This window comes from Trichosurus vulpecula, chromosome 2, assembly GCF_011100635.1.
Source record: "Trichosurus vulpecula isolate mTriVul1 chromosome 2, mTriVul1.pri, whole genome shotgun sequence".
NCBI lineage: Eukaryota > Metazoa > Chordata > Mammalia > Diprotodontia > Phalangeridae > Trichosurus > Trichosurus vulpecula.
The window spans coordinates 58,660,171-58,683,474 of NC_050574.1; the positions used below are offsets into that span (position 1 = coordinate 58,660,171).

At 41.8% G+C, this 23,304-nt stretch overlaps 1 protein-coding gene across 13 annotated transcripts in view; it reads left to right on the plus strand.

Moving 5' to 3' along the window:
• Window positions 1-1,767: 1,767 nt before the first annotated feature.
• The window catches only part of SRRM1 (serine and arginine repetitive matrix 1), a 36,698-nt gene continuing 15,161 nt past the window's right edge, over window positions 1,768-23,304 (plus strand). For 7 of the 13 annotated variants that reach the window (XM_036742914.1, XM_036742920.1, XM_036742922.1 and 4 more), the window contains exons 1-9: window positions 1,768-1,856; window positions 4,577-4,666; window positions 5,446-5,568; window positions 7,696-7,866; window positions 10,527-10,642; window positions 12,018-12,221; window positions 12,442-12,636; window positions 12,955-13,074; window positions 15,745-16,019. In XM_036742914.1, the coding sequence (XP_036598809.1) occupies window positions 1,836-1,856; window positions 4,577-4,666; window positions 5,446-5,568; window positions 7,696-7,866; window positions 10,527-10,642; window positions 12,018-12,221; window positions 12,442-12,636; window positions 12,955-13,074; window positions 15,745-16,019 (1,315 nt within the window). In that variant the 5' untranslated portion in view covers window positions 1,768-1,835. Of the gene's footprint in view, window positions 1,857-4,576; window positions 4,667-5,445; window positions 5,569-5,865; window positions 7,867-10,526; window positions 10,643-12,017; window positions 12,222-12,441; window positions 12,637-12,954; window positions 13,075-15,744; window positions 16,020-23,304 lie in introns of all 13 variants that reach the window. The other 6 variants (XM_036742916.1, XM_036742923.1, XM_036742925.1 and 3 more) reach the window with 2 other exon arrangements.

Here is a 23,304-nt window from a genome sequence, read left to right on the forward strand (position 1 = left end):
AGCTCTGCTGAGTTGCAGTCTGCATACTTATAAGGAATGTCCATGTCATCGAGATCCATTTGACTACTGGGTGCATTTGAATAAATTTCAGGGGAACGTGTTAGGATTCAATTCTCCTATCCCACCGAGACTACGATCCTATCATGATGGCCCTCCCTTGTTATCTGTAGGGACTAGCCAGTGTGAATTTAACAGATGCTTATTGCTCCATGGAGCTGACACAAAATTGTTACTATCCGATGTTACCCGCCACTCCCTTAAAGAGGGACCTACTAAATTATGGACCTACCTTGTAGGTCAGAATTTCCGTAAAGTCGTGACATTCATACTCCAGATTAGGTTGAGCTGAACCACACCCTAAGTCCCCCACCCAGAGATTTTATCTAGTCAAGGAACCTAGCTTAAACTGGATCTCAGCTTCTAATGACCTTGCCCCCTTCTATTGGGATTCATGCCGTGAAGGGCAAAACCGCCAGAAGTGATTTTTCTTGTTTGGATTGCCAAGGACCACGGGGTGGGGGAGGGGGGTCCTCATGACCAGGAAGTTACTTTATACTACACCTCACCCCCCATCCTAAAAGTATAAAGAACTTTTCGTGGGTCTCTTGGTTGGGAAAACCCATCGGATTGTGCACTGATGGGACATCCCCCAGGGTGGGCAGGTTTGCTATCCTTTTATCTCGTTTAAACAGATCTTAGCTCCCCAGCGTATTAATACCCTCCCCAAACTCGGAGCCCTAAAGCATTATCTGTCCCAGCTGACGTTGGGAGTTTTTTTTAAGACCATCCTGAGCCCTCCTGGGTCTCTGATCTCAACCAACCAATAAGCGTTTATTATGGACCTACTATGTACCAGGCATCCTACTAGGCAACTTCTTCCTCAGAGGACATGCTTTACAAAAAGTTTTGGGGTTTTTTTCCCCCTTGGGGGCTTCAGTCCAATCCAAAAAGCATTTAAGTGCCTACTGTGTGTCAGACACAGCGCTGGACAAACTAAATGAATTCTTGCCCTCGAGGAGTTTCCAATCTCCGGGCAAGGATTCCGTATGTACTCGAGCAAGTAAAGCTTCAGGACATACATAATACTACGCAGCCGGGTCCAGAGCAGGAGAATGCTAACCACCTGGAGTCTGCGCGGGTGGAAAAACCAACCCTGCCCGGCTTCCGTAGGGAGGCTAACAGGAGTTGGGGGAGAGAAAACGCGGCTTCGCCAGACACGCCCCCAGCCTCGTGGCCCGGAAGTCTCGAGAAAATACGAGGCGTGTTGCTTCTTCCACTCATTTATTTAGGTGGAACGGTAGAGGTGGGAAGCAGGAGGACCCAATTAAGAGTAGTTCTCTCAACCGCCGGCTTCCTAACTGCTGACGTTCCCCAGACGAAAGCCGTCCGGTCCAATCTTTCTCTACATTACACGTCCAGAATGGTCACGGCTTTCGCCTACGGGTCGGCGGACGGGCCCTTCAGCTAAGAGCGAAGTCGCTAGCGAGGACCGTCACGTGCTACTAACAGAAAAAAAATTCGTCTTTCCTCTCCTAGAGAAGCGGAAAGAAAGGGGCGGAGCTCCGAAGTCCGTCCTTCCCATTGGTCGCGAGCCTCTTCTCTACTGGCTCCCTCGCGCGTCGCCGAGCTGACCCGGAAACGCCGACGGAAAGGGAGCTTGCCAGCCGGGCAGGCCCGGAAGCGGGGGTGGGGTGGGGGGGCGGGCGGTCCTTCAGCGCGCGCGCCCTGGAGCTCGGGTTTCCTTTCCCCAGGCCCGCCTTCCGTCGGCGTCGGCGTCGACAGTGGCGGCGCGGTGCACTGTGGGATAGGGAGCGATCGCCGTGCGAGGCAGCAAGATGGACGCGGGATTCTTCCGCGTAAGTCGGAGGCGCCGGGGACTGGGCCAGGCGGGACCGAGCCCGGCGGGAAGGGCCGGCGGAGCCTGAGCGGGATGGCCCCAGGTTGGGGTACAGGGGGCGGGCGAGGCGAAGCGGCGGGAGCCGAACGGAGCGGAGGCGGGCCTGCGGCGCCCCGCCAGCCGCGCCACGGGCCCGGGCCGCTCCTGCGCACCGTCCCGCTCGCCTTCCCCGGCTCGGCTCCGGCACGGCCGGGGCGGCGGGGGGGAAGATGGCGGCGGGGGCGCGCGTTATGGCCCTGCCTCCCTTGCCAGCCGGGCGCGGGAGCGGGCCGCGGGCCCTGGGGCGGCAGCGTGCATGGGGGCCGGGGGCTCTCGGTCAGTACCCCTGGTGGAGGAGCGGCTCGGGGCCCCCGGCAAGGGAGAGGAACTCGGGCGACGCTCCCTCCCGCTAGGGCCGGCGGACCAGGGTTGCTCGGCCGAGCCGGGCCCCGCCAGGGGTTTCGCCGGCGGCAGCTTCCGCCTTTGGCGCTCGCCCGGACTGCGCGTCCCGGGCCTTCCTCTTTGGCGGAGGGACCCAGGGGGCTGTGGTACTGTTCCGCCCGCGGGGCTCCGGGGCAGCGAGCCGCACGCTGCCCGCGTCCCGGCCCGCGCCGAGCGGAGGAAGCGAGGGGGAGGACCCGGGCGGTGGAAAACTTTGGAGGCGGCAAAGAGGGCTTACTAGCAAGTTGGTCGTAGTTTGGGTCACCCGAGTGGGACGGGCGCAAAGAGCGCCCGGCTTGTTTAGTGCGGAAAAGAAGTTCTGGACCGTGCCAGCTGGTTTCCCAGGTCAGAGTGATCTCCAGGGTCCGAGAGGCCCCGAGCACATAGTCTTATCGCCGATTTACAGGCGAGGGGGACGAGGCTCCGAGAGGCAGTAACTTGCCCAAGGTCACACAGCAGGTGGCGGTGCGTGGGTTTGAACCCGAGGCTTTGGACTTCAAGCCCTGATACCAGCCTCTGTGCAGGCAGCTCGTAGTACATAGCGCCGGCCTGCATTCGGGAAGGCCAGAGGTCACATCTGGCCTCAGACGCTGTCTAGCTCTGTGACCTCGGCAAGGCAGTTCACCTGTCTGCCTCAGTTTCCTCAACCGAGAAGTGCTGATGATAATAGCACCTACCACAGAGGTTGTTGTGAGGATCAAATGAAATAATGCTCGTAAAAGGGGGCATAGAAGCACCATAAATGCTTCTTCCCTTATCTCCCCACTATACCTCACTGCATTTCAGTTATTACGGTCCTCAGAAGACCTTTATCTACCTTACAATTTTGTAATTCAACTAACTGGTTGAGAAGGTGGGGTTGAGCCTACATCTTGTCCCAGCTTAAACAGTGAGGACTTTAGAACTCACATAAGTCTCTGGAAGACTTTGTAATGCTTTGCAGAATGTTCAAGTGGACTTTTTCTTTTAGAATTGATGTAAATGACATACCAAATAAATTGCATTAAACATTAATTCAAGATACTAGATTTGGATAATTTGCCACTTCATTTGGTCCACCTTTATATTTTAAAGTAAGTTGGTGAATAAATTGTAGTGATTGAGAAATCAGTGACTTTTGTGCTCTAGCTCTCTTAAGGGAAAGACAACAAACTACTTTACAAAAAGTATTCAATAGTCAGTAGTACCAAGCTAATGATTGGAAAGTAAGAAAAACAAATGAACCTTCAGTTTTGATTTATAAAGGATAGTCCAGCAGAAAAAAGGCAAAATGTTTGATGCTAAAGTTAAAAATGCTGTTTGTTTCAGGTATAGGTATTGGTGAAAACATGGAAAAGGTGGAGTAGTAATCTATTACTTAAACTATTGCCCCAACTACAAAAGCTAGCTCTGCACAGTGAACCCTAAGCTATTAAATAATTTAAGGCATTTGAAGCACTTTGCCAACAGTCTACCTTTTGGCAAATATTGCATGTATGGCAGTATTTAACTTAACAGATATCTGAATATTTTTACTAAAGTAGTTTGTAGTTTTTCCTTGTTTTTAATGTAGTGAAGTTTTCTGAATTGCTATCTAGAGCTGCATGTTAGGACTATTGCTGGCCTGAATTGAGGAGTTTGTTATTTTTTTATTTTTTTTTAGTTTTGCTTTAAGGAAATAGGTTTGCTGCTAATAAACAGTAGCTGTTAGTCTATTCCATGAAGGTCAGGTGTCTGATCTGTGAATTTCACATTATAACCTGTTAGTGTTTGTAATCAAAGTGGAGTAAATTTGAATCATGCAAACTGTAATCCTGAAAAGGCAGTTTTTGTGACATCTCCCTCAACTGAGGTATACACTTGTTTTATTTTTCCGTGTGATGAGCTGAAAATGAGGATATTAATTATGCCAGTGTAGTTTTCAATCCAGTTTTTGGGATTGTAGAATCTGATCTAATCTTTTTCACAGTGAGTGAAAGCAATAAATAGCATAGTTTTTCGTTTGGGTTTTTTTTTTTTAATTACTCTTTGTACTTCCCATTGGAATGTTCTGTGTGTTTTATAGTTTGCCAGTGCTGTCCCATAATCATTTGGCAAGCATGGTAATGGAGTTTTCAGAAGAGGGTGAAACCATGCAGGGGGCACGTTGTGCACCTGTAAATAGTCTGTGGTTCTATTTATTCACTGACCCTTTGAATAAAAAGGCTAAGTCAAGCATTAATTGTCAGGGGTGGGAATGTCATTTTTGTATTCTAGTTAAGATGTGTTCTTTCCTCACAGGGAACAAGTGCGGAACAGGACAATCGTTTCAGCAATAAACAGAAGAAGCTACTGAAGCAGTTGAAGTTTGCAGAATGTCTAGAAAAAAAGGTAGGCATATTGATTAATGCCTTAAGCAGTATAAAAAGAATACACATAGAAACATTCACTGACTGTCCTCGATGCACTCTGTAGCAATTAGCTCATGTTTTTATATTATACCTTAAAATGAACATAAGACCTCAATTATGTGTACAATTTGTCTCATCATTTTATAGGTAAGGAAGATCAGCCCATCGCTATTAAATTTTGTTGCTAACTCTAATAGGAACATAGAAGTCAGGGTGGGAAGAATCTTAGATGTTATCTAGTCCTGAGGTTTTTAACCTTTTGTGTCATGGACACCTTTGGCAGTCTGGTAAAGCCTATGGACCTCTTCTCAGAATCATGTTTTTAATTCGTTGAAGGAAATGCTAAATTTTAGTTAGAGTTTAGTGAAAATAATAGATCTTCCCCATCCCCCCAGTTTACTGACACTCTTCCTTCCACCCAAAATCTTTTCTTAGACTCCAAATTAAGAATTCTTGATCTAGTCTAATCCTCACTTTGTAGATAAGAAAATTGAGGATGAAAGAGATAGGTAATTTACTGTCACACACAAACACTCCCTGTAAGTAGCATAGCCAGAATTCAGGTCCAAGCAGTGCACATTTCACAATACTAACTGTCTTCATTTCTAAGAGACACAGCATCATATCTGTTGCTCTGCCACCTCCGCACGCGCCCCCCCCCCCCCCAAGCAAAAAATCGTGCCAAACCAGACTGCTATCCTTGTGTATGAAGAGTCTTTGTGAATGGTCCCCTTAATACTTGTTGGCTTTCCTCAACAGGTAGACATGGGCAAAGTAAATTTGGAGGTGATTAAGCCTTGGATTACAAAACGAGTAACAGAAATTCTTGGATTTGAGGATGATGTAGTAATTGAATTCATATTCAACCAGCTGGAAGTGAAGGTAATGATAATAGAAGTGGCTGTTGTTTCTGAATGTGTATAATTTTGTGAAATCTATGGAAACTGTGAATTTCTCTATGGAATACAAATGATACAATTAGGGCTTTGTTACAATGTTTGTTGTGAAAAGAAATTCACTTTGTAAACAGCTGTTACGGCTGGAAGTTTAGTGAAGGTGCATAGTTTTGAAAAATACACAGGTGAAAAAAATCAAACTTACTGTTTGTAATTTTGCTGTTACATGTTAAGTTACTTTGACAGCAATTTTCTAATGATGATGTGATTTATGATTTAAAAGGCCTGAACCAAAATGGAAGTTATTCCTTGCGTCTGAAGTATAGCACCATCACCTTATTAGGTCACAGCAGAGTGAGTGTCCCAATGTCGCTCTGACCCAACTCCCTTGATGATGCAGTGTGTGCTGGAGGTGAGTTGTGTAAAGTGGCCGAACAACAAAAACAAAGCACAGAGGAAAGAGCAATTGGGTAAAGCTTTACACTGCTCTTTGAGGCTATTCTAATGTAGACAGTTGGATGTGAAGCATGAGGGGCAATTCTGCATTGGTTGGATGCTGTTGTTAATTGAGAAAAATCAAGAGCCGTATATTTGACTCTCACATAGAGCTGCATGTCAGCTAGGCCTTGATAGATTACATCCAGGTGTATGTTTTTCGTTGATGTTACCTTTAAGTTTAGCTTCAGACCGAAATAAATTAGCAGCATTGTTAGACCCCCGACAGTGCAATTGTTCCTCCATATCCATCCAAGCTAATCTGAGGTGGTGATTTTTTTTAATTGTTAAGATAGTTTGCCACTAATGCCACTGCACGCAAGGGACAGTAAGATGTACCATATGTTCTATTGGCAAACATATTCTCATGTGAATGTACTTTAAAATAATTCTTTTTCCAAAGAGTTCGCCCTTGTGCTTTGACAGAACAGTTGGCATTCAACTGATGAGGTATTTGTTTTTAAAATAATTCAGAATATGTTTTGTTATAAATGTTTAATTTGTAAAAGTACTTCCTTTTAGAAGTTTATACACTTTGCTTAGGGAAAAACCCAAGAACTTGGGAGTGCATTGTATTTAAAAAAAAAAAAGTAGTTGATTAGAAATAGATTTTATTTGACGAAAATGCTTTGCTGATTTTTATACTAGTGCATTAAAGCCTAAAATACCTGGGGTAATTCCCTTTATACTGAGCATGAGATTAACGTTTAGAACTTTTTTTAAAAAAAACGATCTTTTCTTTTTTTGTGGTTGTGTACTCATTATTGCTTGTTCGTCTTTTGCAATTTAGATAAATGATATAACATTAAACTCAAGGTGGTTGAGTTGCAGTAGGGAGTCGGAAGCAAGCCAAGGGAACATCTTTCTCTACAGGGGACTTGGCGATTCCAAACCCCCCCAAGGTTCCAAGAAGAAACTGAAGACACCTGGGATCTGTACTTGCTTTGTGCTATTGAGCTGTGCTTGTTATACGGACCTTGTTGCTTGACCAACACATTGAGCATTTAAGAGCCCTCTTGACCTCTTAGCCCTTTGTGGACAGTACAGAATGGGATTGAGACATTGTTACTATAGATTTTTCTTGTATAGTAGAAGTCAGACTTTCAGTCTAGTCTTGGAGAGACAGTAAGAAAATGCATGCATAAATATTTGTTAACTTTCATAAGAGAACATAAAGTACTTTGCAGAAAGCCACATATCAGTTAGATAAGTGTACTATTTCTGCACATTTTCCAGATTACATTAAAGCAAATTTTCCAAGCAGAGGGAACCAAGGAAATATTTTCTCTAGGAATTATGAAAGAATTTGTAGCAGTTGGTTGTTGATGGTTGTTGTGTTAATAAATTCAAGGCCCAAGAACAGCTACACAGTCCAAAAAAATCCACAAAGGATTAACAGGCTGCTCTGAAGTTTTTGGTAAAGAGAGCAAGAGAGAAATTGGTAATGTGTGCTAGAGTTTATAATGCTGGAAAATCGGTAGGGAAAATTTTTTAAAAAATAGTTTTGAGTGTATATGTATCTTAGCCCCTATGGTAGACTTGTTTTTAAACTAATTTTAGTGAGTTTTAGGGTTTTTTCCAAGTAACCTGCTTTTCTTCCTGTCGTATCTCTTTCCAGAATCCAGATTCCAAAATGATGCAGATTAACCTGACTGGGTTCTTGAATGGAAAAAATGCTAGAGAATTTATGGGAGAGCTGTGGCCCCTTTTGTTGAGTGCACAGGAAAACATTGCTGGGATCCCTTCTGCTTTCTTGGAACTGAAGAAGGAGGAAATAAAACAAAGACAGGTGACCACTCTGGATTTTTATAGCATTCCTGGCTGATCCTGTCAAAATCAGTAGACTCTTTGTGTATGCCCTGTGTTCGAACATTCAGTTTCAGTCAGAAAATCCCAACCTGTTTAAATTTGTCTGACTCTCACATAATAGTCATACTAGCAGTATCCTTTGATTGAGAAACTACATAATGAAAAAGCTACTATGAAATCAGTCACACTGTTAAATTGATTGTTATTTTATAGTATCTACATTTAAAAAATAATACTTTATTTCTGTGTGAGAACAATTCAGTCTACAGAAGGTATATTTGTTACTGTGGCATTTCGTGAATGGACACCTGGTAATAGCTCTGTGACCCACACTCAGGTTCTCTGTTTTCCCTAGTGCATGATGTGAACATAGTTAAGTCTTCCTAGATTCTAGTAATTCTGTAATCAGTGATAGAGTACACGATTCAGGTATAGTGTAGCTTTATTTTAGTGAAGCATTAATTTGGCAACATCTCATAGTGTTTGTGAAGTGATGATTGGAATAGTTAATGGTATAGTTAAATGAATTCAGACGTGATTGGCTGACCATACCCAAAGAGTCATTAACAGGTCAACACCAACTTAGAGCATTCTGTGGTGGCATACCCTCAGGATCTTTGTGGTTGAATATGGTGGTTGTAGCAGGCCAGCTTCTCGTGACTTCACCTGTTAGTGTCTTGGTTAAAACTATAGGTGATGTGCTTGTCAAAATTTGCTGCTGATATATAACTAGAACAAGGTATAATATATTGGGTAACAGGATCCGGAAAGATCTTGAATGTTCCGCTAATAAGATGAATACATTTCAAAAATTTATCTTTCCCAGTATGGGACGGGGGTAGAAAATGAGGTTAGGTAATTCTTCCAAACAATCTGGACATTTTAATGAACTCTAAGCTTCATTATGATTCAGTCATACAGTGTGATGTGGAGTAGAAGTAGGAACAATGAGCAGATGTTACAGAGGCTTGATCTAAGGAAAAAATAAAACTTTATAACAATTTGAGTTATGCCAAGGTGGAATAGGCTTACTCAGAAGATCGTTTCCCTTCGCTAAAGATCTCTAAGTAGAAGTAAGATGACCCTACGTTGTAGGGGCAGCTAGGTAGCTCAGTGGTAGAACGCTGGACGTGGACTCAGGAAAACGTAACAGATTAGAATCCAATTTCAGACACAGGTTATCAGCTTTGTGACCCTGGGCAAGTCCTTTGACCTGTCTATAATAATGACCTCTTACAGGGTGGTTCTGAGGATCTGATGAGTGAACATGTGAAACACTTGGCAAAGCTTACAGTACTGTCTAAATGCTGGCCGTTATTAGAGGGGATCCTTGTTCACACACTGATCTAGAGTCAAAAGGGACCTCAGACAGTCCCCTCCTCCTTTTATGGGTGAGAGGATTGGTGACTGGCCCCAGGTGTCAGTGCCAGTCTGCCACTCAGTACCTATGTGACCTTGGTAGCTCGTGTAAACTCACTTTCCTCATCTGGAAGAGGAGCGGATTGGACTAGGTGACCTCTAAGGTTCCTTCCAGCCCTAAATGTATGATACATGATAGTTGAGTGTCTTTATCTGTTAAATTGGAGTAAATTTTCTTTCCTGGGCTTGTTCTGTGGAAAGTGCTTTGTAAAAAAGTGCTGAATAATTAGTTACTACCTTTCTGTACTTCACAGAGTTGTTTGTTAGGAAGATCAAATTAGGTGATGGATTTTAAATCATTTTTTATTTTTATTTTTTTATTTATTTTGGAGGAGGGGGAAGGCAGGGCAATTGGGGTTAAGTGACTTGCCCAAGGTCACACAGCTAGTGTGTCAAGTGTCTGAGGTCAGATTTGAACTCAGGTCCTCCTGACTCCAGGGCCGGTGCTGTACTGACTGTGCCACCTAGCTGCCCCTAAATCATTTTTTAAATGGAATAATGCCACGTAAATCTGCTATGGTCTAGACTGGAGTGGGGAACCTGCAGCCTAGAGGCCACACTTGGTTGTCAAGTGAGGCCCTTTGACTGAATGCAGATTTCACAGAACAGTTCCCCTTAATATCTACCCAGGGTCACACAGCTCATCTGAGTCAGGATTCCTGACTCCCAGTTCAATGCCAGGTCCCAGTAACAATTCTGATCATAACAATAACCACAGGCCTTGGAGCTGGGTGGCACTGTAGAGACCAGGTAGTATAATGCGCTCATTAATGAGCATGTCAACCTTTTTGGTTTTTTTTTTAAAACTAAACCAACTTGAAGAACAGAATAGCTGTTCTCTAACTCGTTTCAAAAGTGAAGGGTCGGTCTGTACATTCATTTGTCTAGCAAGCATTCATTGAGCCCATTGTAAACATTCAGGAAGATGCAAAGCAATAAATCATATTTCTGGAGTTCTTTAGGTTTATAAAGTGCCTTCCTCACAACTCTGACGTAGAGTGCGCATTTTTTAACTCTGATTTTACAAACATAGCAGCTGGAAAATTATAGAGCAAATTCAAAATCAAAAGATGTATTGCTTTTATAGACAAGAAATAGAAAAATAGTCATAGTAATATTTGTACTCTTCAAGTGTGGTTTTAAAAAAGTGGTTTTTAAATTACATGCTTGTTAATTTTTAAATGTTCAAATCTGATTATCCCTTGAACTGATTGTTTAAAGATTGAACAAGAAAAACTGGCATCTATGAAGAAACAAGATGAAGACAAAGATAAGAGGGACAAAGAAGAAAAGGAGAGCAGCAGAGAGAAAAGGGAGCGATCCAGAAGCCCAAGAAGGTACAATTGAGGACTGTCCTCCTGGTTCTGTAAAGGACTTGGATATGATAAGCAGCCTGGCTTAATTTGGTTTGTTGTTTGTGGTTTTTAAATAAGATTATTAATTATTCCATCTTAATCTTTTTGTCTTACAAAACTCATTTGTCTAGCATTAAATAATGTTTAAGTAATAACCCATGACCCACAGATTATAAAAATTCAGGGTTTTGAAAGGTACAAGTTAATTCATATTTAAAAAAACAAAGTAACAAAACATTCTGATTCATTTCTCTCTCTCTGCTCCCTCATTATTTTGTCATTCTCTTTTCATCAGAAACCTTTTCCCATCACAGATTTTTGTACTGAAATTAGACTTAAGATACTCATTTCTGTATTCTTCCTTTCAAATTGGATTCTTGGTAGGCTCCATTTTTATTTCAGGCCTGTTTCTACTTCATTTATGGAGAAAGGTGAGGATTCGAGTAGACTTTTGTATTCTGAGGGTTCTCATTCCTCCCACCCCCTCCAGTTTATAAAAGTAGGGAGATGCTAAGTACCTAATCCCTTTCACTTAAGTATTTAACGCTAAAACCTATTTATAGGTGAAGCAAAGCTTCACCATAAGCAGTGCTTCTAATTTAAAGGCACCTGTCATCAGGCACTTCACTATTAGTTCACAAGTAAGTACCCTAGTCTTCTTCAGTTTGAATGGGAAAAAGGCTTCCTAATGAACACTGCCTTTAAAAACAAGATTTTCACACTCTGAAATTGAAATAATTCATTGTTTCCCTTCACTTTAGTGATGACTTTTGATCATAGAACTTAAGTTATACTCATTAGGAATACAGTCATTTAATAAATATTAACTGTCTACTGTGTGTAAGCTCTGAGAACAAAAAAGGCTAGTCCCGTTCCTGCTCTCAAGGAGGTCACAGTCTAATCAATGTAGGTTACTCTGTTTGCAGGGATTTGAGCTGACTATCTAATGACTAAAATTTTGCCTTTAGCTTGATTTATTTGTAGGACTGAATCTAATGTTTTATATTTAAACTTTACTTTTCCTCTGAGATGCACTTCTGTGGAGTTTTATTTATGCAGGCTTTTTGTCTCCTGGAATAATGAGAAAGTAAATATAACAGCTTGGCCCTTTTTGCCTTTAAGACTAGAGACCTAAATTATCTATAACTGACATTTTCAATAATTAATTAAACTTCTTTTTTTGTCCCTTTTTGGCTTTCTTGTTACCCCTCAGCCAGTGGGAAAAAATAGAAGGTCTAATTTCCATGTGATATTTCTTAATTATGAACAGTCAATGCCCTCTTTTATTAAACCAACAAAAAATCTTTCCACTCCTATTTTGGACAAAGACCTGAAATAAAAATTGCTTTTGTCCTAGACGCAAGTCCAGATCTCCTTCCCCTAGAAGACGTGCCTCCCCTGTCAGACGAGAGAGAAAGCGAAGTCATTCTAGATCTCCCCGTCATAGAACCAAGAGCCGAAGCCCCTCCCCTGCTCCAGAAAAGAAAGAAGAGATCCCAGAACTTCCGGAACCTTCAGTAAAGGCTAAGGAACCCTCAATACAAGAGGCAACCTCTACTAGGCAAGTACTCTAGAAAGCTTTAGTTGAATGTTTATGAAGTTCCATTGTAATTAATAATCGTATTATCAATGTTATATACCTATTGGTCACATGGTACATTGATTTTTAGAGCTAGGAAGGCATTTCCACCAGTTACACAAATCTTTTCTGGAAGGATTTTAATGCCTCGTTTTACATAATTAATAAATAGAAAAAAAATGAACATCTTGTTTCTATACAGTGACATTCTGAAAGCTCCCAAACCTGAACCTATACCAGAACCGAAGGAACCTTCACCAGAAAAAAATTCAAAAAAGGAAAAAGAAAAGGAAAAAACCCGCCCGAGGTCTCGATCACGATCCAAATCGAGGTCACGAACACGTTCCCGGTCCCCTTCTCATACTCGACCTAGGCGGCGTCATAGAACACGATCAAGGTGAGTTTTGTAACTTGAGCTCCATCATCTGTTAAGTTCTTAAATTAGAATGTGAAAAATTAAGGCTATAATAACATGTCCACCCTAGAGGTTGAAATAATTAACTTTGAGGATTACAAAGGATCATTTCACTACAGCAGCTTTAAGTAAAAAAAAAAAAAACAAAACAAAAAACACTTTGGTCCCTAGAAATATAAAGTATCATTTAAAAGTGCTACTTGTCATAATCCATCTAGATTTTGTATAGTAGAGGTTGGGGGTTTTGTGAACCTTTAATTCCTTGTGACTGTGAACTGATAATCATTCTGTTAATGGTAGGTCATATTCGCCTAGAAGGCGACCAAGTCCAAGAAGGCGGCCATCTCCTCGAAGAAGAACCCCTCCAAGACGAATGCCTCCTCCACCAAGGCATAGAAGAAGTCGATCTCCTGTGAGACGGTGAGCGGCTTTATTGGGAAGCTCAAAATATTTGAGGGGCATCGGCATTCTCAGAGAATAGCCAGTTAGCATATAAAGCTATTTCATTCCATCATATACTTGATAGGAGGACTGGAGGCTGTCCACTAAGGTAGAGGAGTGTGTCTCAAAACGGTTGTAAGCTGCTGGCCTTCAAAGGACATGGTGGGCCAGGTTAGCAAGTAGGCATCTAAATGTCACAAGTCACCAATTTTTCTGAGCTACCTCCTCTACTACTGTGCTTGGAGACACCAAGAGTAAATAAGTTCGGTGAAATCTGTTGTCCTCAGTCATAATGACTACAATTCTCTTGTTTCTGACAAGTAGCTGTTTGCAAGACTGACCAGATGTTTTAAAAGGCTAAGAAATAAAACTGATAATAATGGTCTGATTGACCTTTCCTCTAGTTGATTTTTACTTGAATCCTCATGAGATTATAAAAAAGGAGAGAGTTTAGATTTGTTCATTTCAGCAAACAAACTAGAAATGTTAGCTTCAGCACCGTGGAGTTGTGTGTGAGTGGCCTGGGCTGCTCTACCTGGGACGCTGTGTTCCTCAGTGGGCAGAGTTCTACGCTTGGCTGGACTTGGGGTCCTGGCCTGCTGCTGACCAGGTGACCAGGGAAAAATACTTTCACTTATTTTGGCCTTGATTTCCTCATCTGTAAAATAGGGACTAAGAAGGCGTATTATAGTACCTCACTGGTGGGATTGTGAATCTCAAATGAGAATGTATATGAACACTTCGCAAACTAAAATACTGTGAATTGAGTTGCCATTATTACAGTTTAATAGGGAAGGTGGGTGATGCAGTGGATAGAGTGCTGGGCCTAGAATCAGGAAGACTCACCTGCCTGAGTTCAAATTTGGCTTCAGACACTAGCTGTGTGACCCTGGGCAAGTCACTTAACCCTGTTTTCCTCAGGTTCCTCATCTGTAAAATGAACTGGAAAAGGAAATGGCAAACTACTCCAGCATCCTTGCCAAGAAAACCCCAAATGGAGTCATGGAGAATCATATATGACTGAAATGACTAAACAAAGCAACCTTATAGTTTAAGTGCGTGTTGAAGGGCAGTCTAATATGTACTGGATTAGCCTGAGGACTAAACTATGCTCTTAGTGTTAGATTTTTATAACTAGACATTATGACTAAAATAAAAAATCCTTAACATTTAAATCATGTTACTTCCTGCTATTTATAGATATTTCCAATTAATGGTTTTAGTAATACACAGGTTTTAAGAACACTCAGAATGCAAAAATACTCTCTTTTGGGTTGAATAGGTAGAAAAAGATTGACTTTGTTATTAGCAGTGACTTAGGAGCTGATCACAACTGATGGGCTATTTATGTTAGTAAGAAACCTGAAAAGTTTCCCTTATTTTATAGAAAAAGAAGGCTTGAGGACTAGGGATGTTAAATGACTTTTTGTTATTTTGTTTCAATTGTGTCTAACCCTATTTGGGGTTTTCTTGGCAAAGTTAGTGGAGTGGTTTGCCGTGTCCTGCTCTAGCTCATTTTACAGATGAGAAAACCTAGGCAAACGGTTAAGTGACTTGCCCAGGGTCACACAGCTAGTATGTGTCTGAGGCAAGATTTGAACTTGGAGATGAATCTTTCTGACTCCAGACCTGGCCCTCTATCTACTGCTGTACCACCTAGCTGCCCATGCCAGAGGTCAGAGAGCAGGTAGGTGGTGGTAGACTCAGGTGCTCTGGCCCCTGGCCTTGCTAGCACTCTTTCTCATGTATCACTGATCAATGTGGCTGTGCTTTTCTGTCACGCGTGAACATGGTTGAACAGAATTTTCCAAAATTCACCATTCCTCATTGGGCGAGAGATGGCTCTGGGGTTTTCTAGCTGGAAGATCCCATGGAAACAGCTACTTCTCACGTCAGAGTTTTGCAAACAGCGTGTTTCTTTGTTGCGCTTTCTGAGCCAATTTTCAATCAAAGTATTTTGCACGTTGTGTAAGATTCCCTCCAGCCGGTATTTCCCTCCCACTTAAGGTAGGGTTTCTTTTTTTCAGGTTCTCAAGAATTCTGCCGTCAAAGGTGGATTCTGCAGGTACACATAATTGCAACAGAACTTAACACAAATTTTGTCGAGAATTCGAGAATTCAGGAGGCCCCAGCTTAGACGTTTATGTAGCTAAAAGGAATTCCTGATTCTTCCTTCTTCATGAAACAAATTGCTCAGATTGGTTAAATATCCTGACTTTAGAGATGTTCAGCATTGCAAATAAAACCACTCATGCACAGCTGTTCTTGAAGTGCAACCTTAAAGGTTCGGTAAAATTGAATGTTCTCCCAATGGAAAGCTTTGCCACTTAAATTATGTCTGCAAACTCAAACACTAACGTCATTCCAAGGGACACAGAAATGTTACAAAGCATTGGACTCTGTGATTTTTGTAACTTTTATTGGAGCAAAAACTGTTGCCTTTTTTTTTTCTGTTAATACCAGAAATAGCTGTTTCCTGACTTAGGTTATGTAGAGTTTGATTTTCCACTTAAAATTTTTTTGATGTGCTTGGCTACATAAACTCAAAAATCAGAAAATGAGAAACTGCCTTTTTATACAAAACATACCTGAAAAGCTGGTACTTTAATCATCGTGGTTAAAAATTAGTGAATGTCCGTTGGTCCACAGAAGGCGGCGCTCGTCGGCATCTCTCTCTGGCAGCAGCTCGTCATCATCTTCGTCCCGTTCCCGGTCACCTCCAAAGAAGCCACCCAAAAGAATCTCCAGCCCCCCTAGAAAAACTCGTAGACTCTCTCCGTCTTCAAGCCCTCCACGGCGAAGGCATCGGCCATCTCCGCCAGCAAGCCCACCGCCAAAAACCCGTCGGTCACCAACACCCCAGCAGTCAAATCGTACAAGAAAAAGTCGTGGCTCTGTTTCTCCAGGGAGAACCTCAGGTAAAGGTAAAACCAGACTCTTAGATACATTCTTTTTCTTTGCTTACCAAAATGGGTCTTTTGGTGGTGGAGCAAGTTTAGGTGGGATGTGTATGCTGACTAGACCTCATCATTTTTGTTTGAGGAAACTGTCTTTCTGTCCTTCAGCATTTTAATGAGTATTAAAATTAAGGCTTCACAGATTCAATCTAATTCAGTAGGTTGAATCTGGCCCGCTTGTGGAAACAGGTGTCAGAAGGTGGGGGGATTTCTTAAGACAGCCCATTGTGGTGAATCCCTAATAAACTTTCTCTTTTCCCTTGAAAAAAAAATTAAGGCTTCAATTCTAGTTCCGTGGTCTTCTAGTGTAAATAGATAAGGAAATAATGTTACCAAGAGATGAATTTAAACTTTGTTTTTCAAAGTTCAGGTCATCATAAAGCACCAGCTCATTACTGCTGGGACACAGCTAGCATTTCTTTGAAGATCTTTTTGATAATCTTCCTTCAGGACGTTGTATCCTAGTTTAGTTCTTTCTTGACCACACTGTTCCCTTAAGGAGAAGAACATGGTGTACTCTGAAGCATTAAAAAAAAAATTATTTCTCTTTAAATGTTGACTAGTCATTGCTTTGTTCATTGCAGTTTTATTAAGGAGTTTATATTCTGTGATCATGACAGGCCAAGTAAGTTGGAATGTAGGTTGTGTGGATGGTTGGGGTTCCTTTCTTCAATATTAAATATTTGTGGAAAAAGTGTTGAACTCCATTAGTATGGCATCTGAGAGGCCTTTTTAGGTTGTCCAGATGTCCAGATTTTGATATCTGGTCTTGGTTTAGTTCAGTTAGATTAGTTTAGTTAGGAAAGTGAGTGGTGGGGGAGGCCCCTAACTCAGGAATCACCATGATCTTGTCTGCGTTTATGCTGGAATCGATTTAAAAGCCCACAATCCTGGTAGAACCTCCCTGGCGATCAGCATGTCTGCCTTGTGACCAAACTTCTACAGTGGAGCTCTGTTGCTACAGCACGTAGAAGGTGTCCATTGTGATATTGTTTTCGTTGACATGAAATAGCAATTTGGTGTTAAGGTGGGGGAGGGAGGAGGTGGAGGTGTTAGGTAGTTTTTAAAAAAGGATGGTATCTAAAAAAGGTAAACCCTGTTCTTCATAAATGTATCTCTGTTGCAGTAACTAAACACTCTGAAACTATAATATTTGGGTTTTTTAACATGAGAGTATTTTTTATTTTTTTAAATCAGTGGAACCTTTTTGGTACAGAATCCTTTTTAGCTGTTGGTGTGTGAATTCCCACAGTAGCCAAACAACCAGGGAACTTTTTAAGAATGCTGTTGCATTTACACAGTGAAGACTGAAGGGAGACCTGCATGGGAGATGGGCTTGGAAGCACTCTGGGTGGCTCCACGAATGGCTGTCTGGGAGTTGAGCTGGTGGGTGTTGTGGCTCTCTGTCCAAAGACTGCTTCATATTTAGGGACGAGGGGAACTAGTCTATTAGAAAGTCACCAGCGGAGGAAGGGGGTGATGATTAATGGATGGGACAGCTCATCAGATGTTAATGGATGTTGCCAAAAGAGAGGCGTCTTTAATAAATGGTTTGGCTCCTAAATCAGTGGGTGTGTTGGTGCCAACATTCTAGGTTTTCTGTTTGAATAGAATCTCAAAAAGATATTGATAACCTCTTACATAGGATTTTATTTGAGGTGGCAGCTCCCAGTCTTAGCAGGCCTTCAGGGATTGATTAGGGCTCTTACTTTTGACAATGGTAAGCTGCCGTGGTAAGAGATTAAGTGAAGGAGGGGAAAAAGCACTTTTATTTACTCCTCAGAATTCAGCAGGGGTAGGCGGGAGGAGGGAAGATAGGGTATTTTGGGAAAATTATAGGTTAATTATCCTTTTGGGACACTATGCACATTCCATCAGAACAAGTTCCTGAGTCAGTCAGCTTCAGAGCTAGTTTTTTTTCTTTTCAGATTGTTACTGTGATATAAGGAACAAGAAAAATAAGAGAGAAAAGGTGCTGTTGGTGATGCCAGCCATGCTTTGGTTTGTTTAAAATGCAGGCCTCGGCAGGTACTTTATTATCCCCATACTTCACTACCTTTCAAGGTATCAGTAGATATATTACATCAAGTCACAGAAAATTGTGAACTTAAATGGATTACTTAGCAAATAGCAGCAGTTTTCTGTTGTGTGTATTTTTTTCCCATTTATTTACATTAGATTCATATATTCTGCTAGAAGAATACTTTCCTCTTCACCATAGTAAAATCTGTTGCATTAATTTTAAATGATAGAGTGGCAGAAATTTCTGATGAAAACAATATTGTAATTAGCAATGATACTGTGATTCAACTCAGACACTGAAAGAGGAAGTAACATTGTGTTAGAAAATTTGGTAGTAGAAATATATGCATAAATGTATATTTGTAACATGTAGCCTGGTACAGTGGTGAGAGGCTGCCATGGAGACAAGAAAAGCTGGGTCCGAGTCCCATTCCTGGCACACGCTGGCTGTGGCCCTGGGCAAGTCACTTTTGTAAATCACCCAGGCAGCCCACTGAGATTCTTTAAGGGTGCAAGAAGGGGCCAGTCTGCCTGTATGGACAGCAGTGTTCACCAGGAGTCCTCTCAGTGAAATGGGTCCAATAAAAATTTATATTGATAAACTTTAATTTCCGATACAAAAGATAGTCTTTTCTGATTTTCTCCAAATGACCTCTCAATTTCAAATAATTCCAAAGGAAGGAAGCTTTTTCTATGCCTAACAGAAGAACTTAGAGCAATTAAAACTGATCAGCAAGCATTTATTAAGTCCCTACTATGTGTTAGGCACCGTGCCTAAGGATGCAAAGGAAGGCAAAAACACCAATTGAGCAACCCTATTAGAGCACCTGGCACGTAGTTCTTAAGCAGCTTATGTTCTCATAGAGGTAACTGTGCATAAGAAGTGTGTACAGGGGGAGTGGTAGGTGGTCTCAGAGGAAAGAACTGTAAGGGTGAGAGGAAAGACTTCCTTGAATTTGAGCAGATTTTTGAAGATGGCCAACAAACCAAGGAGGGGAGAGTATTCTAGGCCCCAGGGTCTGCCATGGCAGAGGCTTGGAGGCAGGAGATGCGGCATCTGAGGCACAGAAAGTGGCCAGTGTAGCCAGCTTCTAGAGCTTTGGAGAGGAATAAAGTAGGAGGAGAGTAGAGACTCGGCAAGGCCTTTAAACACCGAACAGGACTTTGTATGGAATCTGGGGAGTGATAAGAAGGAAGTCCCTGTGTTTTATTGATTGGGGGACTGGGTGACGTAGACCTGCTCTCTGGTGAGGTCACTTTGGCATCCAAGTAGAGGATGAAGTGGACAGGGGTATGTAAATCAGAAGGCTATGAGGGCCTGCATCAGGGTAGTAGCAGTTCAAGAGGAGAAAAGGACATAAAAGAGAAATGTGAATGTAGAAATGACAAAATTTGACAAGTAAGATTGTCTAGCTGAGTTGGAGAATGGCAGTGCCCATGAGCAGCAGTAGAAAGGAAGAAGGAAGAAGATTTTGGGGGGGAATGATGATGAGTTCTGTTTGGGACGTACTCACTTGAAGATACACAGTTCGTCCAGAGATGTCTAACAGGCACTTGGTGGTGCAGGTTGGAGCTAAGACAAGGCATTGGGACTGGGAATCATGCTTCGAGATGGTAGTTGAACAATAATTTAATAAATCTATTGAAGTAGTACTTTGACTTTCTTCAAAAATCTTATTATTAAATATATATTTATTAAATAGCCCAGTTAGCCCTGAAATTTATCATATGGCGCTGGATTGTCTGCTACACAAATCCTTTCCTGACCTGACTTCCCTGGCCAGAGAAGTTGGGGAACTTTCCCCTTGGTTGCCAACTGACCCTCCCTCATCCCTCCAGTAGACACTGGACACTGGCTGTGATAAAGTGGCAGCACTGGAGCCCCTTATCCCTCAGACCCCCATTTTGAAAATTGGGGGGGATATTGTCCTTGCAAATGAATTTATGGCTTGATAGCTGGTTTTTTAATTATGGAATCCTGTTGTGTACACTTCTGGTAAGGGCCTATTCTTGGTTCTCTTCCTGAAGTGTAACAGATGGGAAGGAATGTGAAATCCAGGGAAGTTGAGGACATAATGTTGAGTAGGATGATATTTGTTGAAAAATTCCCTATAAGATCATAGACCTGGTTCTCAGAGTGTGTGATTCTTGGGTTGGCTGAGGTGGTTAGACTAGTGCAGATGTACGTAGGAACTCACCTGCCAGCTTAGATGTTTTAAAATGGAACAATGACAGGTAATGAGAATACATGGAAAAGTATGGCACAGTGTGGCATCAGAATGGTGTTAGGAGAGCTCCAGCTGAGGCTGGAGAAAGGGAGAGGAGTTTGTGCTGGGAGAGAGAAGAATTGGAGCAGGAGAGGACACCCAGCTTGCTGGCTTCGGTGATGACCAGCTGCCCTCTGGAAGAAGGCATTGCTGCTTGTTTGTTATCTTCTGTTTTCTCAATGTCAAGAATGATTTGGGTGAAGAAGGAGAGAACAGAACTGATGTGGCTCACAGGGCTTAATTTCTGAGGTAAGGAAGGAGATAGAGCACTTAGCACGTTGCTTGGACTATTCCAAGCTGCACAGTTTCCAAAAGAATGGATGTTGAGGCTGAGACTTTAGGCTGGTGAGGTTGACTTCTATTCTTAGCAAAATTTTAAAACTTTTCATTAAAGAGATGGCAAGTACAATTGTAGAAAAGGAGGTTAGTGATCAGAGAATGCTTCATCAAGAACAGACTGTACCCAGACTAAGCTTACTTCCATTTTACTAAATTGGTAAATGAGAGTTGTAGGGATGGCAGACCTATGTTTTCACAAATCTTTGGATTAAACCATTTCTCATTCTGTTCTTATGGGAAAGGTGAATAATGCAGCCTAGATGATAGGAAAATCAGATGGATTCAGACAAGCTGGACCCAGAATGTAGTTGTTCGTTGTTTGATGTCGGTTTGTAAGGTTTCCATTCAGTGTCCTGGGGATCTGTTTGTGAATCTTTCAGTTAGTGATTTGTATAAAGGCATCAGTGGCCTACGGTAACAACAGTGCTACTTGCTGCTACTGTGACTGTGTAAGGCCAATAACAACAGCACACAGGAGGGCTACTAGTACAGGTTGTTTGATCTGCTTTTCTAAGGAAAGCAACTTAAAGGGGTTAACAGTCTTCCTTTAATTAAACATACCTATATCATTCACTTACTTAGCTCAGTGGAAAAAGTCAACACCCTGAACTTTAGAGAAAACAAATTACAAGCAGAAATTATATAAAGAGAACAAAATATCACATCAGCAGAAAGGGCTTCTAAACTTCTGACTATGGCAATAGATACAGTTACTAGAGAGAGAAGCACCAACATCTGGGTTTTCAAAGCCCGGGGGCTCCTTAATAGCTGCCCAGAGTCTCATCTGGTCAAATCACAGGACACTCTTCCAGTGAGTGAGCAAAATGCCAACCTCAGAGTATATATACATACCTCTTTAGGATCAGAGGGCATCACAACCATGGGTCTCAAACCCATGTGACCTAGGCCTTCCCACAACTTAAGCAGGTCATCAAAGACTTGATTGAATCAAAGGCAAGACTCAAAAGCACTTGATTGCCTTACTGCTGAAAAGCACTCAAACAAAAGACAACAAAAAGTCTCACTTTATTTACCCTTACACTTACTTATCAGACTTACATGTGATACAAATCCGATGGGTAATAGAGTTAGGAAATGCAGAAAGAAATTTTGACAGGCTAGAACATTGAGTGAACCCAATAAGATGAAAAGTAATAATAGGGAAATACTGTCTTTAGCTTGGGTTCAAAAAGTCAGCTTCACAAATAAAAGATGAGTGTTAACATCATTAGATAGTGGCTTATGTGAAGGTGTGGGTGTGGTTTTTGATGGACTTACTGTGAGTCAACATTGGGTTATGGCAAAGCCAAGAAATCTAATGAGATTTTGAAGTGTATTAAGAGGTTTGGAATAAGATAATTGTCCCACTGACTTCTGTCATTGTCAGACCATCTGGAATAAATAATCGTGTCTCATTTTTGTTCCTGCATGCCTGAGAGTGTCCAGGGGAGGGCAGCTGGGATAGTAAAGGACCTCAAACAGGTCTGTGCTATTAAAGGATTGGTTGAAGAAACTGAGGATTTTTGGCCAGGAGGAGAATTACAGAACTGGGTGGGGCCTTAATGGAATGCCTACTGGTACAAAACCCTTTGTATTTGAAGGCCTTTTTACCTGGAAGAAAGATTGGGGCTGGTTCTGTGTAGTTCTAGAGGTCCTAACTAGGAGCAATAGGTGGGAGTTGCAAAGAAACTGTTGGAGACTTATAAGGAAAAATCTAAGAAAAAGAAGTATTCATCAGCAGAATAAGCTGCCTCAGGAGGTGATGGTTTTCCTTCCATTGGATGTGTTTATGGAGAAGCTAGGTGCCCGTTTTTCAGGTATATCATAGAAGGGATGATGGCGGGGAGGTCAGTGTTGAAGTACAACTATTATAGCTACTCATTTTAGGGAATTTGAAGTTGTGGTTTCGAGAACTACAGCTTTACTCAGCCTGCTTATGTTTTACCTCAGCTAGATAAATCTGTCTTAAGCTAATTGAATTGTAGGATTTAGAGCTCAGTCCAACCCTCTCCTTTCTGGGGAACTTGAGGACCCAGAAAAGTTAATTGGCCCAAGAAAAATGCTCCTACCACAGCACTTAACCTGGGGAGTTCTTTCTGTTTTCTCGCTTAAATTTTTGGTGTTTTAAGCATCCTCTATGTAGTGTTGAACATGGTTAAATCATTGTTCTTCTGACAATTCTATTTTCATTAATTTTCTCAATTCTTTTTGACCCTTCAACCATATTTGTTCCTTGTCCTCTGAATACACAATTGGGACAGTAACATGCTCCCAATGAGTCCTTCCCTAAGTTCTCCGTATCTTTAAGTTATGGAGCCCAAAATGACACTGTCCCTGCTTATTATGATAGGATTATGGGTTTCTTTCTCATTTGACTGTTACTTATTATGCAGTATTGGTCAGTTCCCCTTAGGCTCTAGCCAGTCCCCAGGAAAAATTCTTAGTACTACAAGTACTAGGAATTTGAGTACCAAAGCCTCTTTTTTAGTTTTTCACCAGATTGACACTTCAGTGTTCATTCCCATTTATTTTTTTTTTAGGGAGAACGTTCATAGCCTCTTAGTTGTACCCCCAATTGGAGGCACATGTTTGGAGCATCTGCAGAAAATAATGCATGCTGCCGT